Consider the following 18614-nt stretch of genomic DNA (forward strand, 5'->3'; position numbering starts at 1 on the left):
AGGAGAGCAAAGAACGGGAAGAGGAGGGAACCGCTGAGCAACTTTAGGCCCAGTGAGTAGGGGTCCCAGTGCTCTGTGGAGGGAGAGCTACCAGGGAAGGGAGTGTTTTCCTTGGCACCAGCTGCAGGTAGGCACACTGAGGTCCCAGCTGGTGAGGACGCCCCAGGCTTCCGGGGATGCAGGTTCATCAGCTGAACCCCTGAGCGCAGGTGCAGGGAGCAGCTGGCCCGTCCCGGGGTTGTGCCCGGGCAGGGTGGCAGGGGCAAGGGCCTGGGGTCAGGGCACAGAGGCTGCCAGTGAGAAGCTCCTAGGGGTTCGGAGGAGCAAGCGGGGAGCTGTGTGTCTGCTCAGGGCTCAGCACCCCGCAGAGGGGTTACTCACCGCTGACTCAGGTCCAGGTGCTCATTTGCATGTTATTCATTTCAAGCCAAAAAGAAAAAAAAAAAAAAAAAGAGCAGGAATACTAAGAGCATCTCATCCTCCTTCCAAATGGAACCACCCCAGATATTCCCAGCACTCCTGCTGTTGTGCTGAGTTTCTCTGACCTAGAAATCTTTCCACATTGGAGGGCTCTCCTCAGTCAAGCCCATATGGTTGTCTGTGAAACTGAGCTGGAAAAAAAGCACTCAAAAGTTCATTTCCGGGCTTCCCTGGTGGCGCAGTGGTTAAGAATCCACCTGCCAAGGCAGGGGACACGGGTTCGAGCCCTGGTCTGGGAAGATCCCAAGTGCCGCGGAGCAACTAAGCCCGTGCTCCACAACTACTGAGCCTGCGCTCTAGAGCCCGCGAGCCACAACTACTGAGCCCAAGTGCTGCAAATACTGAAGCCCACGCACCTAGAGCCCGTGCTCCGCAACAAGAGAAGCCACCGCAATGAGAAGTCCGCACACCGCAACGAAGAGTAGCCCCCACTCCGCGCAACTAGAGAAAGCCCGCGCACAGCAACGAAGACCCAACACAGCCAGAAATAAATAAATAAATAAATAAATAAAGATTAAAAAAAAAAAGTGCATTTCCTCTCTAAGAATATCAAGGTAAGTTTTAATTTTAGGTTAAATGCTCAGAGCACAGCCCTTACTGCTGCCAAATATTCTATTTTTGTTTGTCATCGTCTCCTCTCACTAGAATGTAACCCCCGCGAGGAGAGGGGCACTGTTTCATATCCCTGTGCTTAGAACAGTGCCTGACACATGGTAGGTGCTCAATAAATACATTAAATGACTGAAGGCCCTGTTCCAAGCACTTTATCTAAACCTTACCACGCTAGGCATGTTCCAGGTTAGGACAGGGAAGTTCAGAGAGGTTAAACATTTTCCCAGGGTTCAGCAGATTGCGGGTAAGAAGAAAGCCCCCAGAGTTTCAGGTTTGCCTGCCCACACATCATGCCATCATTCAGAATCTTCTTGATTAGTTTATTAGGTGACTGCTCCTGTGAAAATGATTCATGCTAACCCAACTCCGACAAGACATGCTGACAAGAAGCAGCAAACGTGCTGATTTACATTAAAATATAAAGAGCTGCCAAGGAGCTGAAATGCTCTGACCAGCTGGATGGCTCAGTCCATCACCAGTAGGACAGGTCTGTGACTGGGGGAGCCGGAGGAACATCCCCCAGCTTGGCCAGGAGCCTGGGCGGAGTCCAGTGCTCTCAGGGAGACCATGAGTCCGCTCTGGGAACTGGACACCAGGGGACCCACTGGGCTGACCGGTCAGGATCCTTCCTTCTCAAGGACCAGCGACACGCTGCTGCCCGCTCTCCACTAGCCAGGAGAGGCAGCCGCCAGCCTCCAGCCTCCTTGGGTCCTTCCCAGCTTCTCCTTTGAGGAGAAGTGCTTGTTGAACGATGAATGGGCCTCCTCCCTTCCAACTCTATATATGGTTTTCATCGACTCTTAGGTGACTGCTTCTTGTTGATAAGGGAAACCCTACGCATAGCAGGAAATTACCTGGGAAAAATTCTGACTCCCATGTCTGGGGAAGGCCATCTCTCTGTGAATCCAGGCCTCTGTTTGAGTTCCTGCTGGCTTGAGCCACTGCGGGTATTTATGTCCTGCCTATGGCCTGAATGTTGGGGGGTCTGTCTTATAGTTCTCTGTTCCCTGCAGCTAAGAGAGCCTGGGCTTCAAACCACAGGGAAGTATGATGATGGAAGAGCAATCAAAACCACTCTGGGGAGGAAACACCCAGCTTGGAGAGCACCACTGCTTGTAATGTGGACAGTCTGAGATCAGAGGAGAATCCAGGCCTCTGAGAGTTTCTTTGGTAAATGGAGTCCCTTAACTATTAGTAGAGACCAAGGCATGACTTTGCTTCTTTTCTACTACTTAGTAGCTATTTTTAAGCAGAACAGGAGAAAAAAAATCCAATTCCCAATACCTGGGCCAGAGTAGTGTAACCACCAACAACACATGGCGGATACTCGCTCCTGTTAACTGCTTTAGTCAAGTTAAAGGCCTGGCAGGGGAGAAATTCTGGCTGGCTTAGCAAGGAGAGGAATTTGAGAGTAGCCATCACAGATGGTTGGTAGCAGATGCTACGGAGAACAGGGCAGAAGCCACCAGGGACCTCACCGTCTCAGAGCTAAGCAAAAAAGCTGATAAATACTCAGCCAAACCAGTTGCCAATTATACAGCCCAAGAAGCTCAGGAAGCCAGGGAGGGTGTAGAAGTTTCTTTAGTTAATAGCTTTCCATTCTGTTCAAACACAAATCTGTCAGCCCATGTTTTTTCAAAGATCTAGGACATCGGCCTCAGGTAACCATCCTCACCATAATATGTCCAAAGAGCAAAGGTGTTAACGCACAATCTGCAACTGAGGTAATCTGCAACCGCGGTAATCTGCAACCGCGGTACTGACTGTTCCAGTCCTGGGGCTAAGTGACCCCTTTTAGGGCTCCAGGAGAGTCATCTGCCTCGCAGGAGCTGGGAGCTACCGAGTAACTAGAAGGCAATCGCTCAGTCCTTCCATTACAGCACAGGGGAGTGGTTACCAGTGTAGGCTCCAGAGTCACACAAGCTTGGGGCTGAACAAACAGCCCACAGTTACCCACTTCATGATGCTGCTAGTTTTTTAGTCACTCTGAACCTCAGTTTCCTCATCTGTTAAGCAGGGACAATAGTGTCTGTCTTACTGGGTGTTGGAACAATTATGTTTGATAGTGAATGCAAAGCATTTGGCACATAGCATAGTACACAGTAAATGCTCAAAAAATGTTAGCTGTCATTCCACAGCGATGAAAGCCCAGAAGGTGCTGTTTGCCATTGCCATGGTCCTTCTGTGTCCTATAAATTCCTACATCTCATGGTCATACCTATCAGAAAGTAACTCTGCATGCAGGGCTGCAGATAATCTGCAATCTTATGATTGTAAATTAACAAAAGCTATTATTATGAAGTGCTATGAAGGTTTGAAGTTACTTGGTTAAATTGTGACCATGGGTGTTCTCAGGTGTCCACGATAATTTTTTCTATTAGGGGTCCATGTATGATTCAAAATCGGAAAGCACTGCTTTATTGTGTGGCAGTATCTTTCATTATTAGCTATAATCTAACTCATCAAACTTTTTTTCCATCTCTCTTTTTAAGGAAATACAGACTTGGTGTTTTCCCTAAAGCGACACTTGGGAATATGCCGGACTGGTCACACGTTTAATATAATCAGTTCTATTTTCTGTATGTACATCTTCAGACATCAAATAACAATGGGTGTGCAAAATAACAACAGGGTCCCATAAGATTTCCAAAGATTCAAATATGCAAATAACCAGGGCAGGGAATGAGCTGACGTATTTACGAATGTCTCCATCACCTAAATGTTCTAGTTACTTTGTTAGTACAGGGGGCGTGAGTGCTGGATGACCAGAGGAGAAACTGCTCAGGACATGGAGCTGAGTGGAAGTAGATAAAAAGGCAGGAGAAGGCAAAGGCAAAGAGAGCTCGGCTCCCTCCTTCACTAGCTGTGACCTTGGGAAAAGTGTCTGAGCTTCAATTCCATCCATATACCAGGGATAACGATGCCTATGGCATAGGCCTGGCTCAGATAAGTTACCGCACTAGGAAAATACAGTGCTTCGTCAGCACCAAACCACCATACAAAAGAGAGATGCCACTAGACAGGCTGCTTCTTCAGAGGGTCTGCTCACTCCTGTGCCCACACCTGTCCTGGTGTTGCCCTCCTTCTTGTCTTTCTCGCTCCAGCTCAGGACGGCTCTGCCTTGTCCTCAGCATCCTACCACACCTCTTCCCACAACACCAGGGCACATCTCCTAGAGTTCCAGGTACTGTGACCAACCATCCTTCTCCCTCCCACCAGGCTCAAGGAATGGGCACATGGACAACTTTCCACATGGTAGACTTGAAATTAGTTTAAACACTGATTGGGGATGGGTGGGGAGAGGGAAGGATGAATAGGCAGAGGATTTTTAGGACAGTGTCACTATTCTGTATGACACTGTAATTAATGGTGGATACATGTCATTACACACTTGTCCAAAACCATAGAATATACAACAAGAGTGAACCCTAATGTAAACTAGGGACTTTGGGTGATAATGACGTATCAGCGTAGGTTCCCCCTACATTGTACCCCCTGTTGGGGGATGTTGACAGCAGGGGAGGCTGTGCATGTGTGGGGACAGGGGGTGTATGGAAATCTCTGTACCTTCCAATCAAGTTTTTTGTGAGCCTAAAACTGCCCTAAAATAGTCTATTTTAAAAAATGATTATACAGACACACAAACAGATCTGCTACTGAGATGGGCTCTGACAAATGCGAAAATTTAAGAAATCTAGCTCTTTATTTTTTTTTTTATAAATTTATTTATCTGTTTATTTATTTTTATTTTTTGGCTGCGTTGGGTCTTCGTTGCTGCACGTGGGCTTTTCTCTAGTTGCGGGGAGCGGGGGCTACTCTTTGTTGCGGTGCGCGGGCTTCTCATTGCAGTGGCTTCTCTTGTTGCGGAGCATGGGCTCTAGGTGCATGGGCTTCAGTAGTTGTGGCACACGGGCTCAGTAGTCGTGGTTCGCGGGCTCCAGAGCGTAGGCTCAGTAGTTGTGGCGCATGGGCTTAGCTGCTCCGCGGCATGGGAGATCTTCCTGGACCAGGGCTTGAACGCATGTCCCCTGCATTGGCAGGCGGACTCCCAACAACTGCGCCACCAGGGAAGCCTCTAGCTCTTTGTTTAACATCAAAGCCAACATCAAGTGTTTATTTAAAAAAATAATGGCACCTGCTTTGAATGTGGAGAAGATCTACATGGAATTTACAATTTTAGGCTGACATGAAACTATATGATATCCCACAAAACAGAAATTCTACAACAGACCTCACAATGAACATTTCCAGTTTCTACGCTCAGAGCCGCTAACTACTGCCTAAACACATCTTAAACAGAGAGCACGTTTTGTTGAAACATTTCTCTAAGGACAAATATAGCAGACATGCTTTAAATAAAGTTGCAACACATAAATCATTCCTAAAACAATCAAGGTACTTACTTTCCAGCTTCTTATAAACAGAGAATTCTACTGACTTTAGAAAATTATAGATCTGCTTTTATACCCTCTGGGTTATCACTCCTGTTAAATGTACCTTTCTTTTTAAAAAAGCTTCTTAACTACTTTTAATAAAAATAGGCCAATTTCATTCTTTTCAGTGATTTATCTTTTTAGACCAACTCTTTCCTTAGCACATGTGCTAAACTTCTTATACACCTCTCTCCAGATAAAGTCTTGAATTTTAAATAATGCCATTTCATCCTACCCCCAGTTTCTCAAAATTATAGAAATATGCATGATAGGTTCTTTAATCATGCATGTTCATATTAGTAAGTATATTTAAATGTTTTCCCAAACCAATACAACTATATTTGGATTCAATGCAAAAATGTTCCATTTGATGCAAAATAATTTGGTATTTAAGAAACAAAGAAAAAGGACCTAAGTGAGTAGTTGCCCGAGGGAAGCTAGTTCCCCTATTATTGAACCCATAATTAAACCTGATATACTAGAAAAATGACAGGGTGAGAAACATACATAGTGGGGAAATATTTAAATGAATACAAGAGTGACAAAGCAGGAGAAGGGCTAAAAACACATGGATGCTAATTGACAGAGAAGGATAATAATAGCATTATGGGCTGCAATGGAAAGGGGAGGAGTTTCAGAAGATTTCAATTTATCAATAGATCACAGCGACCATATAAGCAGAACAACTAACTATACATGCTATAAACTTGGGATGAATGCTACTTTTTTTTTTGAACAGGAATTTCTATGCTTTTACTATAAGTGGGTGAAAGATTTACAATAATTTCTTTATATAATAAAATGTAGCTATTAGAAAGAATAAAACAGCTGTATGTACTGATACTGAATATATTTAAATAACGAATGCTACTTTCACTGTCCAAAATCAGCAACATAGAGAGGCAGGGTCAAGATGGCGATGTGGGAAGACACGGAATTAGCGTCTCCCCACAGCTAAGGCGCCTGCCGGCTGCTGGTGGAAGACTCTGACGCCCAAGGAGATGGGAAGAACCCCAGAGTGAACCTGTAGGACGCAGTGGGACTGAGGGAGGAGGAGAAGCGGAGGCCAGACAGGATCAGCGCCCCTGAGGCTGCGGAGATCAGGAGAGGCAGGTGGGAGGGGCCCTCCCAGAACGGAGGAGCAGGAGAGGAGAGGAGGGCGTTTGCCCCGCCCACTCTAGCTCAGGAAGCCTGCTGGGCTCCCAGGTGAGGTCCCCTGCCCTCTGAGCCCAGGGGTGGGGGGCACGTCTGGGCTCCTTCTGTTCCTTGAGCCTAAGCCCCACTCCCCACAGCCCCCAGGGCCTTTTCCAGCCCTGTGGGTCCTGAGCAGTGGCCCCACCCACTGCCCAAACCTCACCCTTGCTTAGGCCCCGCCCTCCACAGCCAAGGCCTTTCCCCCCCAACCCCGACCTTTTGTTTTTTTCTTTTCCCTCCTCCTCTTTTTTACTATTGTGGTACTGATGTACCTTCCGGTTGTTGATTCACCTATATTTTAATTTTTATATTCTTTCTAACATATCTGTTAGTTTCCTAGTATAATTTTATTTTTTACTTTGTTATTGTTCTTTTAGTTTTTTTTTTTTTTTTGGCTGCCCCATGTGGCTTGCAGGATCTTGTTTCATGAGCCCAGGGTTGGGCCGAAGCTCCTGTGGTGGGAGCTCCAAGTCCAAACCACTGGACTAACAGAGAACCTCACATGCCATGGAGTATTCATCGGAGTGAGGTCTCACAGAGTTCCTCATCTCAGCACCAAGACCCAGCTCTACCCAATAGCCTACAAACTCCAGTGTTGGAAGCCTCAGGCAAAACAACCAGGAAGATAGGAACACAATCCCACTCATAAAAAAAAAAAAAAAGAGATGGCAAAAAAATATATCACAGATGAAGGAGCAAGGTAAAACCTACAACACCAAATAAATGAAGAGGAAGTAGGCAATCTACATGAAAAAGAATTCAGAGTAATGATAGTAAAGCTGATCCAGAATCTTGGAAACAGAATGGAGGCACGGATTGAGAAAATACAAGAAATGTTTAACGAAGATCTAGAAGAACTAAAGGACAAACAAACAGAGATGAACACCACAATAACTGAAATGAAAAATTCACTAGACGGAATCAATAACAGAATAACTGAGGCAGAAGAACGAATAAGTGAGCTGGAAGACAAAATGGTGGAAATAACTGCAGAGGAGCAGAATAAAGAAAAAAGAATGAAAAGAAGACAATCTCAGAGACTTCTGGGACAACACTAAACACACCAACATTCGAATTACAGGGGTCCCAGAAGAAGAGAAAAAGAAAGGGTCTGACAAAATATTTGAAGAGATTAGAGTTGAAAATTTCCCTAACATGGGAAAGGAAATAGTCAGCCAAGTCCAGGAAGCACAGAGAGTCCCATACACGATAAATCCTAGGAAAAACACACCAAGACGCATATTAATCAAACTAACAAAAATTAAATTCAAAGAAAAAATATTAAAAGCAGCAAGGGAAAAACAAAAAATAACATACAAAGGAATCCCCATAAGGTTATCAGCTGATTTTTCAGTGGAAACTCTGCAGGCCAGAAGGGAGTAGCAGGATATACTTAAAGTGATGAAATAGGAAAACCTACCACCAAGATTACTCTACCCAACAAGGATCTCATTCAGATTTGATGGAGAAGTCAAAAGCTTTTCAGACAAGCAAAAGCTAAGCAAATTCAGCACCACCAAACCAGCTTTACAAAAAATGCTAAAGAAACTTCTCTAAGCAGGAAACACAGAGAAGAAAAAGACCCACAAAAACAAACCCAAAACAATTAAGAAAGTGGTAATAGGAACATTTATATCAATAATAACCTTGAAAGTAAATGGATTAAATGCCCCAACCAAAAGACACAGACTGCTTGAATGGATACAAAAACAAGACCCATATATATGCTGTCTACAAGAGACCCATTTCAGACCTAGGGAGAGATACAGACTGAAAGTGAAGGGATGGAAAAAGATATTCCATGCAAATGGAAATCAAAAGAGAGCTGGGGTAGCAATACTCATATCAGATAAAATAGACTTTAAAATAAAGACTGTTACAAGAGATAAGGAGGGACACTACCTAATGATCAAAGGATCAATCCAAGAAGAAGATATAACAATTATATATGTTTATACACCCAGCATAGGAGCACCTCAATCCATAAGGCAAATGCTAACAACCATGAAAAGAGAAATCTACAGTAACACAGTAATAGTAGGAAACTTGAACACCCCACTTACAACCATGGACAGATCATCCAAACAGAAAATAAATAAGGAAATACAAGCTTTAAATGACACAATAGACCAGATAGATCTAACTGATATTTATAGAACATTCCACCTAAAAGTGGCAGAATACACTTTCTTCTCAAGTGCACAAGGAACATTCTCCAGGACAGATCACACCTTAGGTCACAAATCAAGCATCAGAAAATTTAAGAAAACTGAAATCGTATCAAGCATCTTTTCTGACCACAATGCTATGAGACTGGAAATCAATTACAGGAAAAAAAACTGTAAAAAACACAAATACATGGAGGCTAAACAGTGCACTACAAAATAACCAAGAGATCACTGAAGAAATCACAGAAAAAATAAAAAAAAATACATAGAAACAAATGACAGCAGAAACACGACAACCCAAAACCTATGGGACGCAGCAGAAGTAGTTCTAAGAGGGAAGTTTATAGCAATTGAATCTCACCTCAAGAAACAAGAAAAATCTCAAATAAACAATCTAGCCCTACACTTAAAAACAACTAGAGAAAGAAGAACAAAGAAAACCCAAAGTCAGTAGAAGGAAAGAAATCATAAAGATCAGACCAGAAATAAATGAAATAGAAACGAAGAGAACAATAGCAAAGATCAATAAAACTAAAAGCTGGTTCTTTGGGAAAATAAACAAAATTGATAAACCCTTAGCCAGACTCATCAAGAAAAAAAAGGGCGGGGACACAAATCAATAAAATTAGAAATGAAAAAGGAGAAATCACAACTGACACTGCACAAATACAAAGGATTATGAGACTACTACAAACAACTATATGCCAATAAAATGGACAACCTGGAAGAAATGGACAAATTCTTGGAAGGATACAATTTTCCAAGACTGAACCAAGAAGAGTTACAAAATATAGACAGACCTATCACAAGTAATGAAATTGAAACCATAACTAAAAATCTTCCAACAGACAAAAGTCCAGGACTAGATGGCTTCACAGGTGAATTTATCAAACATTTAGAGAAGAGCTAACACCGATCCTTCTCAAACTCTTCCAAAAAATTGCAGAGGGAGAAACACTCCCATATTCATTCTACAAAGCCATCATCACCCTGATACCAAAGCCAGAAAAAGATATCACAAAAAAATATTATAGACCAATATCACTGATGAACATAGATGCAAAAATCCTGAACAAAATACTAGCAAACAGAATCCAACAGCACATTAAAAGGATCATACACCATGATCAAGTGGGATTTATCCCAGGGATGCAAGGATTCTTCAATATATGTAAATCAATCAATGTGATACACCACATTAAAAAATTAAGGAATAAAAACCATATGATCATCTGAATACATGCAGAAAAAGCTTTTGACAAAATTCAACATCCATTTATGATAAAAACTCTCCAGAAAACGGGCACAGAGGGAACCTACCTCAACATAATAAAGGCCATATATGACAAACCCACAGCAAGCATCATACTCAATGATGAAAAACTGAAAGCATTTCCACTAAGATCAGGAACAAGACAAGGATGTCCACTCTCGCCACTCTTATTCAACATAGTTTTGGAAGCCCTAGCCACAGCAATCAGAGAAGAAAAAGAAATAAAAGGAATACAAATTGGAAAAGAAGTAAAACTGTCACTGTTTGCAGATGACATGATACTATACATAGAAAATCCTAAAGATGCCACCAGAAAACTGCTAGAACAAATCAATGAATTTGGTAAGGCTGCAGGATACAAAATTAATGCATAGAAATCTCTGGCATTCCTATACACCTACAACAAACAATCAGAAAGAGAAATTAAGGAAACAATCCCATTTGCCACTGCAACAAAAAGAATAAAATACCTAGGAATAAACCTGCCTAAGGAGATGAAAGACTGTACTCAGAAAACTATAGAACACTGATGAAAAAAATCAAAGATGACATAAACAGATGGAGAAATATACCATGTTCTTGGATGGGAGGAATCAATACTGTGAAAATAACTATACTACCCAAAGCAATCTACAGATTCAATGCAATCCCTATCAAACTACCAGTGGCATTCTTCACAGAATTAAAACAAATAATTTTACAATTCATATGGAAACACAAGAGACCCTGAATAGCCAAAGCAATCTTGAGAAACAAAAACGGAGTTGGAGGAATCAGGCTCCCTGACTTCAAACTATGCCACAAAGCCACAGTAATCAAGAGAGTATGGTACTGGCACAAAAACAGAAATATAGATCAATGGTACAGGACAGAATGCCCAGAGATAAACCCACGCATATATGGGCACCTAATTTATGACAAAGGAGGCAAGAACATACAAAGGAGAGAAGACAGCCTCTTCAATAAGTGGGGCTGGGAAAACTGGACAGCTACATGTAAAAGAATGAAATTAGAACACTCTCTGACACCATACACAAAAATAAACTCCAAATGGATTAAAGACTTAAATGTAAGACCAGACACTATCAAACTCTTAGAGGAAAACATAGGAAAAACACTCTTTGACATAAACCACAGCAAGATCTTTTTTGACCCACCTCCTAGAGTAACGGAAATAAAAACAAAAATAAACAAATGGGACTTAAAAGCTTTTGCACAGCAAAGGAAACCATAAACAAGACAAAAAGACAATCCTCAGAATGGGAGAAAATATCTGCAAATGAAACAACAGACAAAGGATTAATCGCCAGAATATACAAACAGCTCATGGAGCTCAATATCAAAAAAACAAACAATCCAGTTAAAAAATGGGTAGAAGACCTAAATAGACTTTTCACCAAGGAAGACATATAGATGGTCAAGAGGCACATGAAAAGATGCTTAACATCACTAATTATTAGAGAAAGGCAAATCAAAACTACAATGTGGTATCACCTCACACCAATCAGAATGGCCATTATCAAAAAATCTAGAAATAAATGCTAGAAAGGGTGTGGTGAAAAGGGAACCCTCCTGCACAGTTGGTGGGAATGTAAATTGATACAGCCACTATGGAGAACAGTATGGAGGTTCCTTAAAAAACTAAAAATAGAACTACCATATGACCCAGCAATCCCACTACTAGGCATATACCCTGAGAAAACCATAATTCAAAAAGAGACATGTACCACAATGTTCACCGCAGCACTATTTACAATAGCCAGGACGTGGAAGCAACCTAAGTGTCCATCAACAGATGAATGGATAAAGAAGATGTGGCACATATATACAATGGAATATTACTCAGCCATAAAAAGAAACGAAATTGAGTTATTTGTAGTGAGGTGGATGGACCTAGAGTCTGTCATACAGAGTGAAGTAAGTCAGAAAGAGAAAAACAAATACTGTATGCTAACACATATATATGGAATCTAAAAAAAAAAAAAGAAATGGTACAGATGAACCTAGTTGCAGGGCAGGAATAAAGAGGTAGACATAGAGAATAGACTTGATGAAATGGGTGGGAGGGTGAAGCTGGGGCGAAGTGAGAGTAGCATTGACATATATACACTACTGAATGCAAAATAGTTGGCTGGTGGGAAGCAGCAGCATAGCACAGGGAGGTCAGCTCGGTGCTTTTCGATGACCTAGAGGGGTGGGATAGGGAGGATGGGAGGGAGGCTCAAGAGGGAGGGGATATGGGGACATGTGTATGCATATGGCTGATTTGCTTTGTTGTGCAACAGAAACTAACACAGTATTGTGAAGCACTTGTACTCCAATAAAGATCTATTAAAAAAAGAATCAGCGATGGAATACTTTTATTTACTGCTACATTAAGCGTTTAAATTTTTTTGGTGGGGGGGGGAATGAGTGGGGGGAATGTTTTGTTCTGACTCAATCATACTCACAGTATAAGCTGGAATAACCAATTCAAAACCCACAAGAGTATTCTTAGGTTTTTGTTTTGTCCTCAGCAAACTATCATTATCCTGGTGATCATGAAAATAACATGCACCAAACAGTCCAGTGCTAGAACCCAATGTCCAGCATCTTCAACCACTAAGTTCACTGAGGGAGCCGGCGCTTACCCACCCCACCGCTGGCTTTCATCTCTAGGTATGCACATGATGCTGACCGCCAACAAAAGGTGGGGAAGAGGATTCGTTAAATGTATATTGAATACCCAACTCCAGGGTATGTCACAGCTAGAGCACTATTTTCATTGTATATTTATAACATTTTATTTAATCTCCTTAGAGTGAAAAGCAGCAGCAGTGGGAAAGTTTATTCTTTAAGAAGAAAATAATAAACTGCGGAGAGTGAAAGTCTCCTTGGAGGATATTGTCTTATTAAAAAGCTTCATGAACTTTCCATGAGACTCTAAAATAAATATGCTGTGTAGGCTGAGCATATCCAAGTGAAAACAAGCTTTCTGAAATCTAATGAGAATCACCAGAAATATGAATTCTTTAAAAAAAACAAAATTCATGATCAGGCGGGATGATTTAGACCCTACAGTATTTCAGCAGAGAGTCAGTTTCAAGCAGCTTCTGTTAACAGCTCCAGCCTGGAGGGAGTGAATTGTGTTGCTTTCTGTTTTCTTCTCCATCTCTCTCCCCGGGGAGGAGACACACTGACCACAGGTCTGGCTGAGCGACGCAGCGGAGTGTTGGGGCGTGAGAAGGAGGCCCATGCCTACCTGGAGGGAAGGGCCAGGGATCTCACTCTTTCCCTCTCAACTCCCAGCGGCATCTACACCCACCCTACCCCCTGGCATCTCCAAAGTGCCTCAGAAATGTGCACAGGAATGAAGAGGAGCCCATCCAGGAGTCATCTTGATTCAAGGGCCTAAGTTACACCCGGCCCTCAGCCCACATGGAGACTGACACCCACAGACAACAGGGAACGCCGGCCATGAAAACGGAAAAGGAAAAAGCAGCACAACATTGCTCCTCTCTCCCTTTCCTGGATCTGCAACCTGTTTCTGTCCCCTGGAGTGGATGGACCACAGTGCATTTACAGCCAACTTGGGAGACCAGGGGAGAGCCTGGCAGTGAAAGGGGACACAGCCGTGAGACGGGGTGGGACTGTAATTCCCTCTTCCCTGAATGCAAGATACTTTAAGCCAAAGATTTCGTGAAATGATGTTTATTGTTTTAAAAAGCTCAAGTCTGGAATTAGATAGTAATGATAGTTGCCTAAGTGTGAATTAATTAAAACCACTGAATTGTAAACTTAAAAAAAAAAAAAAAAAAGCAAGCTTAAGTTGTATGAGCCTCACCCACACTGGACTTGTACCAAACGCCTGACTATCCCGTTCCCTCAAACCATGGCTTATGTCACATTTTTTTTCAGGAGATTTCCCTAAGAGCAGCTATTTGCAAAATATTACACTTAAAATTTAAATCCGGGCGATTTGATGTTTTCTGGAAGAAAATGTACACTAACATGCTTCTTTACGCCTTCAGATAACAAAACAGCTGGTGTGAGAAGGGGCTGAACAACAGTTTCCATTAAATTCTTCTAGGGCTTCCTTTTTGTTATATACGCAGAGAAACAGATTTAAAGGAAAATATTATCTGGGTTCAAGATAGTGAATGGCATCCCCCAAACAGACCAAAGACGTTGACTTTCCATGGAGTGGAAGTGTGGCCACTCCATGTATTACCTCAGAACTTATCCTAAGAGAGAGATGGCAACCTTGGCTCAGACACTGGATCTAATTTATTTTATTCTTGCTGGTCTTTCAAGGTCTGACGAGGACCCTCTCTCAATCTTCATCCGGGTGAGCTGCACCCACTCATCTAGCTGTCACCCAGTTAGACCACGCGTCATATTTTCTTCCCCTTTTCCAGTGTACCTACCTCAGGGCACTTCAGCTTTATAAGCTACGATGCTGTTGTCCTTCTTGAAGAGAAACAAAAACCTTGCAACATGAGCATCCTTTTTCATTTACTGAGTAAGCTTTGCTATCCCTCAAAGACCGAATAAAGTGAATCACAGAAAGTGAATCACATCCGCAGAGGGGCATATCGCAAAGAAGATGTGCCAAAACACAAACCTCCGGTGTAGTGCTTGTCAGACACCAATTTAATGTTAAAGACACAGTTTGAAGAGGTACTTGGAAGCATCTCTACATGCCTTGAAGGCGGTGCGTAAGACACCCAGTGAATGTGAGATCAGGAGTGCGGCTCCCTGGGTGTAAGAAGGTAAGGCCCATTCATAAATCTTCATGTCTTACCATTTAAAGAGAAACCGAACACTTAAGTTAGACTTTTGATGGATCAACAGGTGTGTTATAAGATTTCCAAGTGATAGAGAGTCACAAACAGTTGACCACTGTGGACACTGGGCACACATGGGACCTATGGTCATCAGTGAACAGTGGGACGGATTACACGGGATTTACTGTGCTTCCACGGGCCACACGTGCTCACGTGGGCAACGCCTATGCTTCTTCCCCTCCCCAAGTCACGCCACATCCTCGCTGCTTATAGGACTCGGGGAAAACACAACCGCCAGCAAGAGTGCAGCTCAATTTTGACAGAGACTTAAGAGAGAGAGATTGAAAATCCCTTCTGGGTCACTAATTACACCAAGTGCTCAACAACCAGAGGCTGACCATGCTGGACTGGGCAGGTGGGCAGGAAACCTGGTCTGACTAAGGCAGTGAGCAACGTGGTGAGAGCATGGAAACAGATTCATGGTAGCCACGTACAGGGACCGAGCCGGCAAGTGCTACCGAGTGAAGAGAACTGTAGTTATTTACAACGCACAGCCCCGGCCCTTGTAATCTTCCGTCGGCACAAACGTTCATTTTAAAATCTGGGAGTGTGCACAGAGTTTTCTCCAAAATAAAAACCGGAAAGAATGTGAGGACAGGAACCAGCGCTTCATCTTGGTATTATTATCCTTTCTATGGCACGCAGGATATGGTCCCAGTTTTTACAGAATATTGCCAGGAGAGTCACCGCGAAGAAGGTGCCGAGAATGTGGAAGCGGCTCTTCATCATGGGCGAGATGAACTTGGCGATGGCGGACACACACACCAAGATGACCGTCACGAAGGCCAGGACCACGTTGATGCATTTCCCCAGGAGGACCTTGGCGTTCACGGTGTCTGATTGCAGGGCTTGCTGCTCCTGCTGGTGGAGCTCCAACTTAGAAACGCGAGTCTGGCAGGACTCCAAGGCTTCCTGTGGGCGAGAGGGAGAGCGCGGATCAAACGCTGCTGAGATCACCGGCAACACGTGAGCGCGAGCTGGGACGCGCACGAGGGCCACCCAGCTCAGGGCGCTGCTGCCTGTGCAGCCTCGCGCTGACGATGATGATGACGATGATGACGGCGATGACAGACAGAGAAGTAAGACAAGAATCCCGAGGCTCACTTTATCCTGTTATTCACAGACAGGACGCGCATGTATCTACAACCGTGAAATACCACGAAGGAGGAATTAACGGTTAGGTATTTTTGACTCCACCTGTATTTAAAATAAAGTGCCTAAAATACTGGCATCTGGTGGAACCATCGGGGACAAACCAGAAGAGGGGTGGGATTCCGTTTTGTGACAGGCGACTAACTCCAGTCACGGGGTAGGTGACATCTCCAACTGCTAGTCCTTTTTTGTTTTTTTTTCTTTTTGGCTGTGCCACACGGCATGCGGGATCTCAGTTCCCTGACCAGGGATCGAACTCGGGGCTCCCTGCAGTGGAGGTGCAGTGTCCTAACCACTGGACCGCCAGGGAAGGCCCACCAACTGCTAGTCCTTATTCCACTGCCCAGACTCCACGTGCACCTGTCACAGACCAGTGGAGGACGGAGGGAGGGATGGGGCCCGGCTGACTGTGGGGCTCTCATGGCTGCTCTTCGAACGCTGCGTTACCAGGGCACTAACTGAAGCTACGCCTTCTCCCCAGATCTCATTCTTGCCAAGGCTTTGATTACTAGACACGGACGACTCCAAGTATCTCCAGCCCAGCTGTCTCTCTTGAGATTGACTCATGTGTCTACATGCGTCCTGGACATCTCCATTTGAGCTCCTTAAAAGCACCTCAAATGCACCATGGCCGGTTGTGGATTCATGTCTGCACCTTCCCCGCTCCTGCCATCGACTGTTTCCCTTCCAATTCCTCTTCTCAGAAAACAGCACCTAATGCACCAAGTTGTCATGTGAGAAACGTGAGAGGCATGCCTTGACACCCCTCTCATCTAATCCAGCACCCAGCCCCTCCGATGCAACAGCTGGTATTTATCTTAACTGGTCCATTTCTCTCTCCCTTCCCACAGTAACCCCCCACCTAAGTCATCAGGGTCTCCACCTGCAGTAACTTTCCACTCATTTCTCTGCACACCCTCTTGGTCTTCAATCTCATGAATCCACTTTCCACACAGCAGCCCAAGTGATCTTTGAAAGACGCGTATCTGATGTCACTCCTTCTTGTAGAACCTTTTAAATCTTTAACGTGGTCCAGGCCCAGCCACTGTCTCCTGCCTTGTTTACCTGGTAAGCCTCCTCCCCCCTCCCTCCCCCCTCACTGTGTTCTGGCCATACTGGCTTTTTGAAGTTCTGAAAAGGACCATGTTCAGGGCCTTTGCACACGCAGTGTGCTGTGCCCGAAAGGTTTGCCTCCCCACACACTATTCCCCTCCATCTTTCAGGTCCCACACTGATGGTCACATCCTGAGGGACGCCTTCCTGGACCCACCAGACTATGTCAAGTCTCCCTCTGGCCCTCGTCCCTAACCAAGGGACCACACCTGCACCGCGCTGTTATCCGCGGCACGAGGTACATGCTGGCTGAATGCTCCAGACTGGATGCCAGTAATGGGATATGAGGCTTGAGAGAGAAAAACCTTACACCTCTCGGGAGAAAAGGATCTAAGTAGAGGTGGTACAAGGAGCTCCTTTTAGTTCACGAGCCTATTTTCTAACTCATTTACCAATGTATGTTTGCTCAATTAAAATCCAGTCATATTTTCAGGTTTTATACGAGCATAATGGCTCCAAAACTGATTTACTTTCCTTCTGTTGAACATACTCTATGGGCCAAGGGTTCTCTGTTACTATAGGAACTTTCATTACACAGGCTACCAACAAAAAAGGTACAACTTCTTCAGATCTCACATTCTAAAAAGTGCTGGCTTTCTACAACGACAGGCAAGTGCCCCCAATATCATGCATTCTTTTCAAATACTTAGGCCCATGGTGTCCCCTATTTTAGGCATGGCATGGAAAAGGTGATAGAACAGGATAAAAGATTAACATTTTAGGCAAGTTCATTCATCTGTGACTGGGTAGATGAATTACATATACAAATAGACTGATCCTAGAATTGCCTTAGAACTTCTGTCAAATTTTTTACCAAAAGGAAAATCCAAGAAAATCAAGCAGTGAATCGTAAGGAATTTTGGTCACAGCACCCACTAAGAGATATTCAGCCCCACAATCTTTAGTACTTCCTCGGGCCCAGTATTTAACTTACTGGGGATAAGGACAGAGGACAGGATTATCTTTAAACTCTTCTAATTGAGAATTCAGGGTTCAAAAACTCATTTGCGTTTTAAAACAACAACAAAACCCTTGCACCCCTATAGGCCAACAGTCACCCTCATCTATACTACTCCATCATCTTGTATAACCCTGCCTATAAGAACAAAAGAAACAAGAAATAAAGAGGAAGCTGAGCAGGTCCAATTGCCAAAAGCCCCAAGAAATATGGCCACTCATACATAATAAATACAAAAATTGGCCAGCATTTATTTTTGTCCGCTTATTATGTGTCAGGTAAAGATTTAAGTACTTTATATGTCTTATCCCATTTAATCCTCCTGACAGCCTTTTGAGGTAGAGCTCATTAATATTTCCATTTTATAGATGAGGAAACTGAGGCGCAGCGCTGACGTGTGCAGGT

General features: G+C 43.7%; 1 protein-coding gene across 11 annotated transcripts in view; it reads right to left on the minus strand.

The window, feature by feature from the left end:
* TMCC3 (transmembrane and coiled-coil domain family 3) overlaps positions 1–18614 on the minus strand; it is a 396600-nt gene that overhangs the window by 107985 nt on the left and 270001 nt on the right. For 7 of the 11 annotated variants that reach the window (XM_082350451.1, XM_082350442.1, XM_082350441.1 and 4 more), the window contains one exon: positions 13835–15898. The exons of the other annotated variants lie outside the window; for them this stretch is intronic. In XM_082350451.1, coding sequence (XP_082206577.1) covers positions 15596–15898 — 303 coding nt within the window. In that variant the 3' untranslated portion in view covers positions 13835–15595. Of the gene's footprint in view, positions 1–13834; positions 15899–18614 lie in introns of those variants that run through there. 11 annotated transcript variants of the gene reach the window in all.

This window comes from Balaenoptera borealis (assembly GCF_965194805.1).
Source record: "Balaenoptera borealis genome assembly, chromosome: 13".
NCBI lineage: Eukaryota > Metazoa > Chordata > Mammalia > Artiodactyla > Balaenopteridae > Balaenoptera > Balaenoptera borealis.